General features: G+C 48.3%; 2 protein-coding genes across 5 annotated transcripts in view; both read right to left on the bottom strand.

The window, feature by feature from the left end:
• IBA57 (IBA57 homolog, iron-sulfur cluster assembly) overlaps window positions 1-78 on the bottom strand; it is a 14,489-nt gene extending 14,411 nt beyond the window's left edge. The window contains exon 1 of the mRNA XM_019507925.1: window positions 62-78. Coding sequence (XP_019363470.1) covers window positions 62-78 — 17 coding nt within the window. The remainder of the gene's footprint in view (window positions 1-61) is intronic.
• Window positions 79-13,234: 13,156 nt separating this feature from the next.
• The window catches only part of GJC2 (gap junction protein gamma 2), a 61,239-nt gene continuing 55,795 nt past the window's right edge, over window positions 13,235-18,678 (bottom strand). For all 4 annotated transcript variants that reach the window (XM_019508049.1, XM_019508050.1, XM_019508051.1 and 1 more), the window contains exon 2: window positions 13,235-16,270. In XM_019508049.1, coding sequence (XP_019363594.1) covers window positions 15,000-16,250 — 1,251 coding nt within the window. In that variant the 5' untranslated portion in view covers window positions 16,251-16,270 and the 3' untranslated portion in view covers window positions 13,235-14,999. The remainder of the gene's footprint in view (window positions 16,271-18,678) is intronic.

Here is an 18,678-nt window from a genome sequence, read left to right as displayed (position 1 = left end):
GGGCCCCACCGAGCTGCGCCGCCCTCACCAACATGGCGGCCGCGGGCAGTCAGGCCGGTACCTCGCCGTCGCCGCCATCTTGGGTGCGGCGCGAGCGCCCCGCCTGCCGCCAGGCCACGCCCCTTTGCCGTTGGACCGAGCTCCACCCCTTGCCGCCTGCCTACACCCCCTGCCCGTTGGGCCTCGTCCTATCTGCGCCCCGCCCCCTGCCCATTGGGCCTCGTCCCTAGTTGGGCCCCGCCCCTGACCTTTGGCCCCGCCCCCTGGCTGGGGGGGGGGGTCTGAGGGCTGTGGGGGGGTAGCTCCTCCTAACCATCACCTTAACTCTGCTCGTGGGGCAGCCCTCGCAGAGAGGGTGCAAGGCGTGGGGACATGGGTGTCTCAGCTTAATGGTGCAGAGGCCAAGTGCCAGCCACCCCTGGGTGAAGTTCCGGTTGGGGTCAGGACGAAATCCAGAGGTCCTGTGAGACAGCCGGGGAGCCGAATTTCACCTTCCCCGCCGGGCAGATGCGCCCGGCCCTCAAGCTGGATCGACGTCTTGCTCTCCATCTGTCCATCTCCAAGCACGGACTAACCCGGCGCTGCCATCGTCAGCACAGGGCCACCCTGCCTTCTTCCCGAGGACGGCGGTGCTCGCAGAGCCGGGCGGGCATCAGGGCCCCGATCCTGGTGTGTAGGCGCAATGGCGTGTGATCCCACTCCTGCGCTGTGGGGTGCGATGCAGTCTGTGCATCTGCAGGTCCCAAAGGAAGAGAGCCCTGTTGCACTAGGCTGTTACGGCTCAACTTTGTTATCAGTCTTCGTCCCTGAGCAGAAGGCCGCGTGAACGAGCAGTATGTGGTTGGCTCTGCTCAAACACACCCGAGTTTGAAGCACTGAGGAGAAAAGAGCCAAGCTTGTGCAGAGCAGGAGCGGCTTTAACACATGCGAGCGCACCGTGTCATCTGCCCAGGAGCAGCTGTGAAATCTGTGCTGTTCTCCTGCTCTTCCTCCGTTACGTGCTGTGTTGTAAACCCAGAAGCTGCATTTCTGGGAGCATGGTTTATCATGTTTGCACATCACCTCTTAGAAGCAGAATCATACTGGTATTTTATAGGGAGGGGACATACATATGGTCAGACTGCTGAATAGCCATCTCATCCTTCAGCAATTTGGGAATGACAGGGAGGTCCCTGTTTATGTGGTGTCATGCACATGTGGAATTGTGACTTTTCATCCCTAAAGAAGCAAAGAAAAATGCTTCAGGACCAGCAAATTCAGTATTTGTACCATTATAGCTTTGTGGTTGTCCTGTCCTCTCCACAGCTTTTCTCTCAAGCTCATAGCTGGTTTGCATCTTTTCCACCTTTCTCAGCTGTTCCTTTCTAGACTTATAGACAATGAGGGTTGGAAGGGACCTCAGGAGGTCACATCTAGTCCAACCCCTTGCTCCAAGCAGGACCAGCCCCAACTACATCATGCCAGCCAAGGCTTTGTCAAACCAGGCCTTAAAAATGTCCAAGGATGGAGAGTCCACCACCTCTCTGGGTAACCTGTTCCAGTGCTTCACCACCTTCCTCATGAAAAGGTTTTTCCTAATATCCAACCTCAACTTCTCTTGCTGCAACTTGAGCCCATTGCTCCTTGTTCTGCCATCTGCCCCCACTGAGAACAGTCCAGCTCCATCCTCTTTGCAACCCCCCTGCAGGGAGGTGAAGGCTACTATGAAATTTCCCCTCCATCTTCTCTTCTCCAGACTAAACAAGCCCAGCTCCCTCCACCTCTCCTAATAAATCATGTGCCCCTTTAATCCTTTGGGGATTGCAGATGGATTACATACAGCCACTCTCCTAAGCATTCATTGGCCAGTGCATTTGAAAAGGCTACCATTGTAAGGGCTGTATTTTCCCAAACATTTTCAGTGCTACCCTTATTTTCTGCTACTTTTCCATTTGTCTCAGGCTTCTCCAATTCTCCCTACTACTCTTTAACCCCACACAGGCTCCACTGTGGCTGTTGGCGCTCCAAACTTGCTCTCCAGCATTTCCCAAGCCTTGCAATACAACCGCAGGTGTTAATGCTGGTCTCCACCTATGGTTTGCAGGCAACAAGTTCCCCACAAAATGTCTAACGCTGCTTTGCAGCCAAAGGGAATGTTGTTTTCTACAGATACCTGCTTCTTGAGGTTGACAAGAAGAGCAGATATGTTGCCCTATGGGCCAACAAGGTTGGGGGCCACTAAGTTAGCTAGTGTCCCAGCGCGAAATGAAAACTGAGAAGGAAAATAATCAATAGCTGCCATGCTAACACAAGCCATATAATTCAATAGTGATGTAAATTGAGATCCAGTTAAATTACACTGTGCTGAAATAAAAGGTCATGTGATATGTCCATGTTTTTTATAAAAACATTATGGTTTTTATAAAAAATATTTCCATTATAGAACTGAGAGCTACACATTAGTATTCTCCAGCTCATCATTTTAAGCTAACTTCCTAAGCAATGTATACTCAAAGCTATGGTAGCTTTGTCTTCAGCTCCAGTTCATTACGTTGGAATTCATCTGCTGGACCAAAAAACGTCCATGAGTCATTTGTAAAAACTACTGCTTAATGTCTTTTCCCTCAGAAACCTAATCTCTGTTTTCTATAGTAAGGTGATTGACTGAAGAGTTTAGCTAAGGACAGCAACAGTTCTTCCTTGGAAACTCTGCCTCCACTCAGCATCAGCGTTTTTCCTTGGAACAGAAGCCTTCCTTGGAATCGGCCTTTTAGCAAGAGGAAACTATTTCAAGCATGAAGACAAAATTAATAGAAAATTAGAGACTGATGGAAGCAGAAACATTCAAAGTGAAGGCTCTTTCTGTCAGTCTCTTTATTTGTCCACTACTTTTGTAACTTTCTCACCTCAGATTGTCTGATCCTCAAGCAACATAGGTGCTAATGCAAGGGGGGAAATGGCAGCAAGATGGAGAAGTAACTTTCCAAAGATCACCCAGCAAGCCATTGGCAGAGGCAAGAACAGACTTCAGATTTCCTGACTTCCGGTCCAGGACTGTATCCATTAGACCATGCTGCCTTGAAGTTTCCTTTTGCCCTGCAAGGGACACCAAACAGAAGATGCTTCACACCTTGTTCAGGTTCAACAGCTAGTCATAGCCAGCTGGATAAGGGCAAAGGTGTGGATCCTCAGAGGTATGAGGGCACCCTTAGCCTATCGGTATCTTTGAGGACCTGGAGGGTGCATCAGCTACCCTCTGCATGTCCCAGCTTTCAGCTGGATGGCTGTGCCATAAACTCAATTAGCCTGGCCTTAATTATAAATTGCCTGGGTCAGAAAATGAAAGTTTAGCCAGCATTTACAGTTCCATCGCAGCAGCCTCACATGGGACACTATGGATCTGATGGGAAGTATCTCATGGCTGCAGTGGCCACGGGCTTGCACAGGGGGTAAAATTTACCCCAGCGTGGATAGCCAGCCCATCACCTAGGCACCTCTAAATGGAAAGACATAAAATGGGCTCGTCCCACAGATCCTGGGAGCAGGATGGGAGCAGAGCGACCATTGCACTTAGGTAACGGCTGGTCCTCACATTGGCACTCTGCGCAGGGGTGAGATTCTCCACTGGTTTGCCAGCAGAGGCAGCATTACAGAGCCAGCCTGGCGCACAGCTTGTCCAGTCAGAGCAGTTCTGTAGTAGTGACGGTTGTAACTCCCTTGTTCATAGCTGCGCTTGGACAGGAGCCAAAGCACTTACCTCCAGCTTTGGAAGAGCAGATAGTCTCCCTGGCAGCATCCTCCTGCTTTTATTTCTGGTGGCTGTGTGGGGTGTTGCCAGCTGAGAAGGGGACACTTGTTCAGCAGCTGCATAAACAGAAAGGGCCGGCACTGAGGAGAAATAAAAACAGTCTGCGGATGCGATCTTACGTGACCTTGCACAGACAGACAGACAGATGTGTTTTTCTGGGTTCTGAGCATCTGTTAACAGGCCTTGAGCCAGTGGAAATGCTAGCGGTGGACATGAGGGCCAGGGGGAAGAAGCTAGGACCACTGTTCTTCTGGTTCAAGCACGCCCTGGGGGCCATGAGCTTTTCCTATATAACTTGAAGCAAGTTGCACTACGTTCCTAGGACTAAAGACGTGTCTATATTATGGGGCTGCCGCCCGCATAGCACAGTTACAGTGGGAGAGCCCCACATGGACACAGCCTCTCTTCACCACCCCCCCAGCCAACAGCAGTTCTGCCATCACAGCCCTCTGTTGGACATCAGCATCCGGAGGGAGCAGGAGGCTATCAAGAGACCCATGTCAGTTGATGGGATGTGATCTTTTCATGCCCCTAACACAGCAGAGCAAGTCACATTTTGTAGTGCAGACTGAGTCCCACTTTCTCCATTTTTTCAAAAGGGAATGATGGTGCTCTGGCATGTCTTGAGGCCTAACCGCAGACCTGGCGCTTTTTGCTCATGGAACAGGAGATACTAACGCTGCCCAGAGTGTTACTCACACTTGCAATTGGAAATCTGTGGCTCAGGTTCACCTCACAACAACCAGCATCATTTCTTCCCCCTTGCACTTCTTGAAATGCAAATGAGCAGTCTCTCTTTTTAAGAATGGACACTAGCCTTTATTTCAAACCCTGCAGAGAGCTCCATATCAGCAAGCCAAGGGGTGTGGAGCAAACCCACCCATATAGGTTGAGTTTTCCAGAGACTATAGGCATATCTACACCACAGTGGCAGTGTTCAGGTGAGGGAATAACCCTGGCGGCCTGCTTCTGCTCTGCACCTGGTAGTCCCAGACTTGAGGTGGCGAGGGCTCCCTATGGGTGCTCCTGGCCTGGGTTTCTGGTGTGATCATTTCATTTCTGGGTTTGATGCTCATCAGGAAGGGGGTGCCAAAAAAGCCACACACCACTTGACTTTCAGCTTTGTCTCTTGTTTACCAGGCACCATGTCCTACCTGACAACTTCTAGTGGATGGACAATGTCCTGATCAAAAACACGTCACTGTTTGTACTCAGACTGAGTAACACCTTACTCCGCAAGTCCTCCGTCTAGAATGAATAGAGTAATGCAAGGTAACTTGCTCCTCTACAGTGGTGACAAAATCCGCCCCGCTTGTTTGTGCCAGTTGCTCTGCACTTCATGCCATCAATACAGCATTCTGCAGTGTTGTGCTCTTTTCTACCCAATGTAAATCTCAGTCCTTTCAGCTCCTTGAATTTCCAGGCCAACAACCGTAATGAAAAGTCTATTGGCTATTTTCATGGCTCAGTCGCTGAGCTGAATTCCCAGGTGGTGAACAGACATGGGGAGGCAGATTCTTGGCTATAACACCTCAGCCTCTGCCACGTTCATCCCATCAGAACATCTGGAGTTAGCTAGAATAAAGCTGGCACCCGGTGGCCAAAGGTCTGCAGCTCACAGTCTCTGCTGAGAGACCCAGACAATGAAACAGAAGCTGAGACTCCATCTCTCTTCTTTGAAAACAGCAGTGATCTCAAAGAGAGCTGAAGACAGTCAGTCCATAATGGGATTGGACCGTTTAAGGGCCATAGTCTACTCTCAAATACGCGGCTGTAAATCCACAGTACAGTTGCTGCCTGCAGAGTTATTTTCGATTTACTGTGTTGTAACTGAGGGCAGACTACACACCGCATATCTATATATGACGGACAGAAAGGCCTGGCGGTCCCCAGTGGCTACAATATTCAGCAGTGTTAGCTACCCATGTTAACGATGCTGATAGTGTAAAGGCCAGTTATCTCACTCTGCTTGGTGTGGGGGAAGAACAAGATGTACCATTTTAGAGTTACCCTGGCTTATCTGTGTCCTCCAGCCTTCTGTCACTTTGTATGCATCTCTTTAAGACAGCTCCCCAAATCCAGCACTGGTGCCGTTCACTGAACGGAAGGCAGATACGTCAGGGATGAATTTACTAGCTTATTAATTATGCATAGCATAAATGCCTGACACCCAGGAGCGGTCCAGAGAAGACTGAGACAAATATGCCAATGGGAGAGATCAGGCTGGACAAGCAGGGTCCTAGGAAGTGCCAGGAGGGACAGTCTAGAGAGTCAGAGACCAATAAAGCTTTGGCTGTGCTCTTCTTCCTGAACTCTTGACTTCCTCCTCCTCTGATCGCTTCTGCAGTGCAGCTTGTCAAGGAGCCTCCTCGTTACCTCCTACAACGTATCTATGGGCCTTTGCTCTTGGTCCCCTTTTCTGCCCTCCTCCAATCTTAGCATCCACAAACACAAATGCAACTGAGCAGACAATGCAGGAGGTCCTATCCAGTCCTCTGTCCCCATGACACATAGATCAGCTTCTCATCTCCACATCTCTCTCCTGACTGAGATGAAATCCTGGCTTGTCTCTGACGTCTCCTCCTGGATGCCAGCAGCTGTCATACGGTCTGGGAAAAAACAGGGCTTTTGATCTGCTTCCTTTATGTCCCCACAAACCCAGTTTCTCGGTTACTGTGGACACCGCTGCCCTCCTGTCTGTCATCTGACCTCTTTCTAGGTCCTCGCACATCAGGATCTTGTAGGTAGTCTGTGTGACAACTCCAAGGTGTGGGTATTCCTGGCCGTCCACGTTGATCAAACCTTTGCACAGAGCCTGGACATTTACCGTCTCCTTGCAACACCCATTTTCATGGCCTTGATAAATGCATTCTTGCCACCTAAAACACTGCAAATGTCATTGTCCCTGCCTGTCATTTTGAACACATCAGCTCTCCCTTTGCATCCACTCGCTGGCTCCTCCTTCTCCACCCATCAAACAGAAGCTGCCAGTCTCCTCTTTTACTGGCAATCAGCTCGCATGCACTAGAGAGGTCAGCTCCCACCTCTAATCAGCCCACAAAGCCAGTCTCCATTGCTCATTTATTAGATTTCCAAACACCCCAATGCTTTTTCTTCATGCCGCCCCTCATATTTGGGAGAAACTCCCGGCAAACATCCACAAAACCGTGTCACTGTCTCTTTCAAACCCCTCCTTTAGATTCCACTCCGCCACAATGCTTACGATAAAAACCTCTTGACAAGAGTCCAGCCCCTGGCACGTCTTACTGTGCTGTCTAATATTGTCCCATTATCTCTATATGCTCTCATCCACATGTATCTGTCTGCTGACAGTAGTCCTATGCTTTGAGACTCTTTGAGACAGAAGCAGCTGGTTCGTTCTGTGGCTGTACAGCACCTAGCACTGAGTCCTTGCCCATGCCAGGCGCTAGAGTAATAGAAATAAAAACAATAGTAAGGAGCCATTGTCCACCTCCCAGGAGTACAGCCTTCCCCCCCAAAACCCCCAGAATACAGAAGATCAAAGGCTATTTTTGTTATCCTCTTCTCCCCCTTCTTTTATGCAGTGCAGAGTTGGTGGGAATCAGGATCATAGGACAGGAGGCCTGGAAGGGGCCTCGCAAGGTCATCCAGTCCAGCCCCCTACTCAAGGCAGGATCATCCCCAACTAAACCACCCCAGCCAAATGTTACCAGTACAATTATTTAGGATCGACCTCAGGATTGCCATGGCCACTTGTCCAATTTGGTATCAGGCAATCTTTATTCACCACCCCCAGACAGACATACAGATTTCCTCTCCGTAATACAACCTGACAGGTGTCCAGAAAGCTTCTCAGCAGTGGTCTTTGGGGACGCTGACCCTCAAATCCCCCACTGCTGCGTGATGTCCCTAGGCGTCTCTGGACTGAGTGTCAGAGGCAGGAAACACAGCAGCTGTGTCTGTCTCCCCAGGTTCACAGCATGGCTGGGATGATGGAGTTGGGGATGGCCCTGCTTTGAGCAGGGGGTTGGACTAGATGGGACCTCCCGAGCTCCCTCCCAACCCTCATTTCTATGATTCTGTGTTTGCACCCTGTGCATAGCATGCTTCCTCTTTTTATACTTTTTATACTATTTATACTATACATTTCCTTTGCTGCAGCATGAGTCCTGTCCCATACCACCGCTCAAAGAAAAGCCCATCCATCCCCATCTAAAATCACCCTTCAGGTATTTGAAGAATGTATTCCATTCATCCCTCAGTCTTCTCTTTTTGAGACTTACCAGGAAAGCCTGAAAGAATTGGGTTTAATCTGGTCTCCCAGGCCCCTCCTCATTTTTGCTGCTCTGCCCTGGACTCTTTCCAAACTGTCTACATCCTTCTTGAAGTGGGGGGCTGAGGTCACTTACTGAGTCTCACGCAGGCAACACATGGTCCGCGAGCAGCAGCTTCTCCTTCCACGCTAGCCTGAAAGATGCCAGGAGCAAAGTTTATTTTGGCGTGTGCCTGACTTGGCTGCATTTCTTGCTCTGAGCTGGACTGGCCCGAACAACAGGCAATGAGGGACGCGTGCCTCGCTCCAGCAAGTTCCAATAATGACTTCTGAAAGGGAAGACGAGCAGGGCATTAGCTGCAAGCAACTCGCTGTGACAATGGCCAGGGCAAAGAGCAGTGGGAATCACTCAACTTCTCGTGCTTGATTTTCCTGCTCTGTTGGAGGGGTGGAAAGGAGAAAGCACTTTATATCTAGAAACAGTTTGTAAGGGGAGATCATTAAGTACCAGATTCTCAGCTGGCATCGATCAGCATCCAGTTCAGCTCCCACCTGGGCCATGACAAAGACCCTAAGAATGGGGGATTTGTGCTTTCTGTGAATTAAAGGGTGAATTCCCATTTACTAGCAACAGTGTTAAGGCTGCTTCTTTTAATGCATTTAATGCATCTGCAATGGAGACTGCAGTGTAGTGGAGAGACCTCAGAAAAATTTTGCACCAGAAGCAATTTAACCATGGCAGCAAGGAGCTCTGCACAGGCTAATTCACTCTGCCCAGTGCTAAGCTCTGTTGGAAAGCTGCTTCCTCGACCCAAGACAGCTCACTTAAAGTTGCATCAGCACACCCTGGAGAGCTTTATTAGCCAGTGGAGTTTTTGTCCTTCTCAGCATTTTTGTAGCCTCCATTGCTGTAGCTAGTGAGCATTTAATGTGAACTTCTTCCGCCACGCTGTTGTTCTCTTTGGAGTCTAGAAAACTTTCCTTAGTGGCTAAATTTTTTAATTGGCTTTGGAAAAATGGGCAAGTTAGTGCAACAGCTGGTCGGAAAAATGCAAGGAGACAAAATGGATTTTTGTTAAAATGCTTTTCATCCGAATTTTCCCATCAGCAACAGAACTGGGCAAAGTTTGGTGTGGGAGCACTGAGTTTTCCAGGATCTGGGCTGTGGAACGAGCAGCACTTTTATGGACGGGCCCAAAGGGTAAAATGGTTAAACAAGAGCAATGCGTCTCACGACTGGTTTCTGGGCATTTGAGTTAAAACAGATGCTTGCAGGAAAAAAAAGCAACAAAGCTATAAGCAGCCTGTGTGGAAATAATTACCCCACTAATTTAATTAGGTCCTGTTTGCATTTGGATCTCCTGTCCTCTTGTGGACTTTGGCCGTCCAGGGAGGCAGGAAGGGAAAAATGAGTAGACAAAACCTGATTTTCTAATGTAAAACACAGAGACTTTTTTTTATGAAGAGAAAAAATGTCATGATCTCAATATCTCACTCATCTTCCCCCTCTATAAGTCATCTTTACGTGAAATCAAAAAAAGTTGGCTTAGACTACAATGGTATTCATTTTTTCTATGGCCTGAGAATGATTATTTCAAACTACACAAAAGAGCAGTCCAGCGGTGTCGCTTTTCAAAAGCAATCTCCATGCATCAATTTTTTGGGTGCTGAATTGGAAGAGGCCTTAATTTCAGACTATGCAGAGAACTTGCCCGGTGGAAAATCAGGATGTCTGTAGTGTCCCAAGAGAGGCGTTTGCACATTGAAGCCATTTGTTCCACGTGACTTCAGGGCCTGAAGAAGTCCTAGGCAGTGATGCACAACACAGACGGAGATCAGAAGCCAAATAACCAGATAGTCAGATATCAAGTTAAAGTGAAGAAAAGCAGGTGTAAAAGTCCTTGCACTCTGTCTTTACCAACACGCTGAGGATTATCCTTCCATAGAAAGACGTCACACACGTTACATGTTGTAACAAAATGCAAGTTTTATTCCATTTTATTAGTACTGGAAACTGAAGAGCCAATCAGAGCTGCATTTTCCTGACCTTTTTTTTTTTTAACTTTCTAACTACATTCCCGATGTAACATTTACAGTGAAAAATATTTACAGATTCAATCTCAGACTCAGAAAGTTTCTAATACAAATACAGTTAGTACAAAAACCTCCCCCCAGAAACTTTATAACAATGCAGACTTGTTATGGCCTTTAGTTAAGTTCAAGTATTTTCCAGAAGAATGGAATGCAAGCAGAAAAGGGAATTTGGCTTCTACTTGGGACGTTCCAGGCCCTGAATTATGATGAGCACTTTATTGGATGCATGTTTAGTGAAATATTCAGTATTTCAGATTAATTACACTATGCAATTAAACCCCTCCAGGCTGTGTCTGAAACCACTCACCAGTAAAAGAAGCAAAGCATTATACACGTGCCACATGGTGATATCATTCAGGAAAGATGCTCGCTGAAGTGCTTTGAACTTTCGTGTCCCTGTACTGCTCTCCTTCAGGCTGGACCTGACTGGGACAGGAAGATCCTCTGAATGCTAGAGAAATTCTGAGCTATGGGTCATCCCAGTAGTGACCCGGAAAGGTTGCTGGAAGCTACAGCATCTCTGGAGAGATGTCTCTCACCCTGTACATCTCTTTGCAAAGGTGCGGAAATATCACCAGCACAATCATCTGGTAAAAGAAAATGTCTCTGTGTACCGGGCATGAGTTGGGCTGGTGAGAACAGCTGCCCTGGAGCCACTTTGGTCTAGTGAATTGAGCATGGGTGCCCTGAATTGTCCCCATCTCTGCAACAGACCCTCCACGTGGCTCTGGGTAAGTCACTTAGCCCTTGGGCATAGAGGTGCTTTTACTGCCCAGGAGTGTTGCCAGGGGTAAGTAGCTCTTTGCCTAGCACTGTGCTCAGGGGATGAGAGAGGAGCAGAGTTATAAACCACTTGCCGAGGAGGCTGTGCCAGAGCCCTGAGACAGCATGAACGGCAGAACAGTGCAGTCACCATAGACTGTCCACTCTCCTCTCCTCCTCCTCTTCCCCACCCCCCTGCTTCTGGCAGATACACAAGCAGGGCATTCCCAAACTGGGCATAAGTGCTTAAACCTGCCTTAGGGGTGTAGGTTGTAGCTGTGCTGGTCTAAAGACATAGGCAGACAAGGTTCTTTGGGTGAATCCGGTATCTTTTATTCGCCCAACTAAAATAGTTGGAAAACAATTTTTAAGCAAGCTTTCGGGTTCAAAAACCCTTTGTCAGGCTAAGGAAGTTTCAGCAGTTGGTGTGTGCTCTTCCTGGATGAAATGAAGAGTAAACCTGCCTTAAGCATTCAGGACTCACGGTAGAGGTGATATCTTTTATTAGACCAACTAGATTTTTGCCCAAAAAATATTCTTTTATTTTTGGGGCAAAAATCTAGTTGGTCTAATAAAAGATACTACCTCTACCACAAGTCCTGAATGCTTTTTCCTCTAGACCAATAGGGCTGCAACCTGGATATCTAAACCTGCCTTATACAATTACATGCCATTTAGGTGCAAAAAACAAACTAGGACGTAACCCATAGTGCTCCCTGATGAGGGAGAGGACCGTTGAGAACCACAAGGCCCACACCAGCTCCAGGATATGATAAGGACATGCCCATGGTCCTGGCAGGGGTTGCTATTATCTCTGGAGAAATAGCCATAAGACCACCTCCGCGCTGCAGCATGGGGCCACCATGCCTCCTGCCTAGTCTGGGAGGACAAGTTTAAATGAGGCTGCAGCCTTGCTAGTCCTTTCTGAGGAATTAAAAAAGACTCCCACACAACATCCAACCATGAGTCTATTCAGAGTTTCCATCCTTTCGGGTCACCGCATTGAATACACGCAGTTTCTCGTGAGGACACAAGGCCAAGGATAAACAAGTGAGATCCACACAGATGTGCAAGATAAATGGCTGCTGGAGAGAGTAAACCACTGCCCACCTGCAGGACTGGCTGCACCCCAGCACTAAGCACGCAAATCCAGAGGCCTGGAGGGTGCCAGAGCACATGTGCTTTGGAACAGTAGCCCACCATTACCAAACCGCCCCTCTTAAATTTCAGGCTTAGGAAAGACACCCGAATGCAATGCCGAGGGGGAGTTGCTCCATGACACGCAGAGCAACGAGACATGAAGAGCAAACGGATATGTTTTTCCTCCCTCCTCTGCCACCCCGACCCTCGCCCTCCCACCTGGGTTAGGAATGTGATAAGCACATCAGGCAAGCCTCAGGGCTAAAATGTGTGTATGGGAAGAGCAATCTTGCCACCCTGTGAAACCCAACCTCCGTGTCCTGCAGTTCACATGAAAAACAGCAGATTTCTTCCAACAGACCTGGCATTGCATGACGGCCTCCTCACTCATAGTCAAAGGCATCATCATAAATAAAAGGGACCAGTTTCTGCTCCTTCGAGTCTCATTAATGGCTTTGGTGGGAGCAGGAACAAGTCCTGAATTCCTTCGCAGGCCACTGAGCAAAGCAAATATTCAAGTATTTGCAACCACAGCTCTCTCTGGGGGTTCACCTGTTGCCTTTCAACTCAGTTTACCCAGCTCTTGTCCTGCCATCATTACAAGTGACACTGTGTCATGTCAGATAGGGTGTCACCATGCCACAAGGGTCTAAGTGAACACAGCCCTTGCATGTATGGGCAATGCATTGACCAATGGAGCCGTGGACTTGCTTAAAAGTAAGGGTACGCTTGTCTTCCCTGCTCCTTCAGGGCTTTAATGCTGCTATTATCACAGTGCAAATATATGGCTTTGATCCTGAAAGGTGCCAAGTGCATCCTGCAAAGCCAATGCCTTCAGCAGGAGTGGAGGAGACTGCCTAGGCTCAGGGGACGAGCCAATCGTGTACGCCTTGCCTTCAGCATTTATAGGAGACAGTTTCTTTCTTCAGCTTGTCCGCGAATACTCAGGATGATAAATAACCCTGTGGACAGGATCACTTTTCTGCTTTGTGTCACTACAGCTACATCATATCAATAGCCCCAGCCCGTGCGGGTTTGTACGTCTGACACAGGAAGGTAAAATACAATGCCCAAGTACTTCCGAATGAGAAACCTCCTTCTATGGTGCTGTGTTGTGCTTATGTCCTAAACCTCCTTGCCTCACTGCCACGAACAGCCCCATTGCGGTGGATGGTGGTGTCTGCACTGGGATTTTCTTTTTTGTTACTCGCATTTCCACTTGCTAACCCCAGGGTTTGGTTTTACTGGAGATAGCAATGGCAGAAGGACAAAATCATTCAATCTGCAAACAGGCCCCCCTTATTTTTAAGCACCATCTTGCATAGTCTGCCTTAACCCTGCACTGTGACTATCACTGGTGAGAAACGTTAGCCACAATATCCTGGTGCAGACACGGGCAGTGGAATTGCTTGCGTGTGTGAGGAAAAGGGGATTTGGTCCGTAGGGGATGTCTGTACTGATGCCACTGCTGTGACTGCAGCATAGTGTAGACATGCCCAAACTAGCTTTAAGCTAGCTAGCTCAGGGGCTGGAAGCAGCAGCACAGGGCTCAGTGTAGGCCACTTTGCTTTGCACCTGTGACTATGGTGCAAGCTTCTGCTGATGATTCTCTGTCCTGTTCCCACTAAAATCAAACAGCCATATCCACAGCCTGGTTCAAGTGGAGCAAAAGCAGCAAGGCCAATTACCCAGCTGGCCCAGAGTTTTGCCAGGAGATCTCTATGGGAGGACAACAGGGCACTGTTATGCTCTGATTTTTGGTGTAAAGATCACCATGGGGTTGATATTGCCTTACATGCATATCACACATGCATATCCATGTGTGTTTGTATATATTTTCTTATATATATGGGAACACACACACCACGCCCCCCTATGCATAGGTCCATGTCTTCATTTATAAAGTTTTGATTTTAAAAAGCACATGATAGCAAAATTTATCAACACTGATCTTCAGGTCTCTACTGAGAGTTGACAGTTGAATACATCAGATACTTAGAATTTTGTTTTCCTGGTTTCTAAAAGGCACTTTTTCTTATGATGTGCAACAGCGGGGTTAAAAACAGTAAACTGTTACACTTCCCACTAGATCTATAATAAATGCAGCAGCATCATTACAATGCAAGTTTATCATCAGTTTCTGCTATGTAGCATTTGATCTGCTTTTCCTTCACCATTGAAATGAAAAGCAAATAAGAATAAAACATGTAGCTTAACACTGAATCACTCAGGATCTCATATGTTCTTTTTAAATATGGTTCCTGCGTTTCTGAAAGTCATAATATTGCATTAGTGCCTAGTTAGACCCAGCACCAGTGATCTCTGCTGCATGCATTTCCAATGACCCCTTGCTGACATGTTTCAGAATTCAGACAGGAAAGTAGTAATAAGAGCGTGTTGTGAAAGTTGAAGCAACAATCAGGGTTTTTCCCCATTTAACGGAGGAAGTAGAAATTAATTGGAGTAAGAACGTTTAGTAATAAACTCTTCCTGGCACACAAGTACAGTACATATAGCTTCATATGCAGGACATGAGTTGCTTGGTGTAGTCAAGACCTTTCTTCTCAATGACCGGGGAGATCCATTGCCACCAGCCAGCCTGCTTGTCACTGAAACAGTCCCTGTTGAAGAGGAGCCCCTGCAGTGAGCTGGCCTTGGAAACCAGCACGAGCGGCTTCAGGAGAGAGGCTCTTACTTCCACACCTAGGCAGTGTGCACTGGGTTGCACCATTCACGCTTAGCTCCCTGGAAAGTCCCCGAAAAAGAAGGAAACTGTCTGTTGTTAAACACATTAGAAGACATTATTCAATCTGGAACCACTTAACAATATTTCCATCAACCGGTGTATAAAATTGTGCCTTTGCGCTGCAAAATGAACTCAAGACAATACTGGGGCAGGGGTGCAGAAACCCACACCCCCTACTTACATTGCCCATTAAATGCATCATGCCCAACCCCTAACTATATCCATACAGATGTCTTTCCATCTTTGCTGCTAGAGCTGCCTTTCTCTGAACTGGCTTTGGGTTTCGTGCCTTGTTTCTCCTGGGCGGTGTTGGCCCTGTTCTGTTCCACCACAGTCCCACCCGAAGTTGGGCTGCTGGTCCTGGAGGGCTGCGTGTTGGCTTGCGGGGTGTTATAGCTCTGGAACGCGATGTCTAATTGCTCCTGGGCCACCCGCAAGTGTTTATGGAGGGTGGACAGGTCGGTCGGGATGTTCTCGTCCGGGCTCGTGCACTGCTGTTCCTGGGCAACGTTAGCCAAGTTCTGCTCGTGCGCCATCAGGCTGTTGGGGATCTTCGTCGACTTCTCGGGTTTCACGACCAGATTGTACTCCGGAGGGCAGGAGATGTTCTTTGGGTAGGAGTAGTTGTAGGGGGGCTGCCTGAAGCTATTGATCTTTCGGTTGCGAATGGCATCTCGAATGGTCCCAAACCCCAAGTGGAACATCTCGCACATGTTGAGCAACAGGCACAGGCAGCTTACAACGTACATCACCAGGAGGAAGATGGTTTTCTCCGTCGGCCGGGACACAAAGCAGTCCACCGTGTGAGGGCAAGGGGCTCGGTTACAGACGTAGTAAGCTTCCACCTCGAAGCCATAGAGAAGATACTGCCCTATCAGGAAGCAGACTTCAAATGAAGCTCTGGCAAGGAGCTGGAAGACGTAAATCTTCATCAGCCCTTCTTGCTGGATGCGTCTCCTCCCGTCGTGCTTTTGCAGCTCCTTGCTCTTCTCCTTGTCTTTGGCCTTCTCGTTGTTTTCCCCCGTGCCATCGGAGATCATGGGCTCCTCTTCATCCGCTTCCATGGGGTCTTCCAAGTTCCGGACATCCTGCCAGTTCAAAGCAAACTTCTTCTTCTTTTTGAACCCCCGAAACCGCTTCTCCTCCTCCGTGGACCTAGCAATCCTGTGGATGGCATAGCCCAGGTACATGACGGATGGGGTGGATATCATGATGATCTGAAAGACCCAGAATCGGACGTGTGACAGCGGCGCAAAGGCATCGTAGCAGACGTTGTCACAGCCCGGCTGCTTGGTGTTGCACGTGAACTTGCTCTGTTCGTCGGAGTAGATGGACTCCCCCCCAACAGCTGTCAGGACGATCCGGAAGACAATGAGCACCGTGAGCCAGACCTTCCCCACAAAGGTGGAGTGATTGTGAATTTCTTCTAGCAGACGGGTTAAGAAACTCCAGCTCATGTTGGTCATATGGGCTAATCAGTTATAACCTGCCAAAAAAGGAAGGGGTGGGGAAGAAAACATAACACACAAGTTAATATAAACTCAATGGTCATGGCAACACACTTCAGGTGGCACTAGATGACAAAGGGGCGATGTCACAGGGAAATCATTTCATTCCAGAGATCAGCATCATTTCTCCTAGGCGCTCACTACAAACTGTGCTGCTGTTTGCACGCTGCAAGGCACTGAAGCCATTTGAGACCCTTCCCTTTACTTCACCCCGCTACACTTGAGCCCCTAAATCAGGTCCAGAATCTGCACGTGTTGGGGAAGTGCATTACGTTTGCTCAGGCCTTGATCTTGCCAGGAGTTCTTTGCAGGAAAAGCCCTGTGGACAGGCACAAATGGAAAAGTCTGCCCACAGGGACCTAACAAAATAGCAAGCATGTGGCTATTATACATTTTTATCAGTACTGCTGTGTTGCATGCTAGATACAGCCTCTTTGCACTTCAGGAGCTCCATTCCTCCTAACCCAATAGCACAGCCCCCGTCTCTTGAAAACTAAATGGTCGTGGAGATCCCCCGTTAGCAACACAGATGCTATGACGTACAGCTGAACAGCTCTGATTCATCAGCACAGCACACAGGTGATGACAGCGCGCACCGGAGAGGTAATGGGCACGCACAGCGTGGTGTACGCACGCAAACATGCATTACATACACAAACCATATGCTAAAGGGACATTATTAAGGCTTCAAGACCCTTCTGCTTTGAACCCCCCCCCAGTTTGCAGCCTATGTTAAGATACTGCTGTAATGCAGTGGTTTTCAACCATTTTAGACCTGACGCAGCCCCACAGAAAATGCCAGCTCTCAGCTTTCCCTCACATTTTGAGTAGAGAAAAATCCTAGAGCAATTCTTCCATTGCAAAGCATGCAGAAAGCCCGCAGCAGGTTGGGATGGGTTTGACTAGGGATTTGTATTTGGAGTCTCTCCATTTATCTTGTGACTCATGTGTAGGTGTTTGCTCACCTAACAGTGCTAATATTGCCCAACCAAGGATTTCATGGCACCCCAGAGCGCCATGGCACCCTGGTCGAGTATCACCGCTGCCATGTTATCAGGACCATGCAGATGCACCAAATGCAGATGGGAAGGCGCCTGGGTGTCAGGAAGATGTAAGCTCATGTATGTTGAACTTACTTGGGAGATGAACTCATCATGAACCTCCGCTATTTTGCTTACACATGCCAACAGGTCACAAGGTGAGCAGACTGTGGCCTTCAAAGGCTCATGATTCTCCGAATTAGTGTCTAAGGGGCTGCCCTCTCCTGCCTTCAAGCTGATACAGGCAATAAAATACCGCAGAGAACTGACCTGGTACATACTCAGTTCTTACCGGAGAGACACGGGGGGTGCAGACCCCGGCAGAAATGAGCTCTAGTTCCTGAAGGACTTTTTGCTGTCAAGCTAAGAAAATATGCACAAGAAGCAAACAGAACAGGCTAGATCAGTCCCATCAGCCTTTTTAATTTCTTTTTTGTGGGGAAAGCAAAACTTAAAGCTGCTAAAATCAAATGCAAATCCCTTTAAGTAAAAAAACAAACAAACCCCAGATAAGGATTATCATAACTTATCATAACACACTGCTCTGAGTCTAGCATTAGCTGGCTTGTGAATAGTGCCTGGCTCTAATCTTTTTGTTGGTGGCACAATTATTCACAGACACAGATCAAGGTAAGTCGTCATTTTAATTCCCTGCCTTGAAAATAACGTGAGAGTCAGGCAGCTAGGTGACTCTCTGTCCGCCTCTAGTGGCAGCCAGGGGAGAGACTGGTGACCCCGCTGCCACTATGACTGTCAAAGCTTGGTGTAGTATTAACAACCGAGGCTCATTCACCGAGAACCATGGGTTGCACGGTGGGTGCTAACAGCCGGGCTGAAGGTGCAGCACTACATTTACATGCCTTTAGTGCCTGCAAATTATTATAGAGCACATTGTCTGCAATCTCAGTTTGAGGATGATCTCTGCCACAGCTCACCGATGGGTCTTGAGGTGACTTAAGAGTCCAATCCTTGAGCCACAAACCCGTCCACACAAGTTGCAGGTCTGTCCGTCCTCCGCTCTCCTTTGCTTCAAGGACAAGACGCTTTACCTGGTTGAAGTTGCGGCACCCTTAGAGTTGGTTAGCAAGCAGCTCCTCCCAGCTCTTGGTGTTGGTTTCTGTTTTCTTGATGGTTGCCTTCCATGTGTCCCTGCAGCATTTCTTCTGGCCACCGCAAGACCTCAGGCCACAGTGAAGCTGAGAATAGAGCGCTTGTTTTGGGAATGAAAAGCCAGGCATCCGCACACCATGTCCAGTCCAGCAAAACTGGTGCTTGAGGATCACCGACTCAATGCTGGTAACTGTGAGTGTCTATACGTATGCTATGGGGGGGGGGGGGGGGGGGGG

This window comes from Gavialis gangeticus, unplaced genomic scaffold, assembly GCF_001723915.1.
Source record: "Gavialis gangeticus isolate Ggan-Ray unplaced genomic scaffold, GavGan_comp1, whole genome shotgun sequence".
NCBI classification, from domain to species: Eukaryota; Metazoa; Chordata; order Crocodylia; family Gavialidae; genus Gavialis; species Gavialis gangeticus.
Note: the sequence above shows the minus strand (reverse complement) of the source record. Positions and strands in the feature narration are given on the sequence as shown.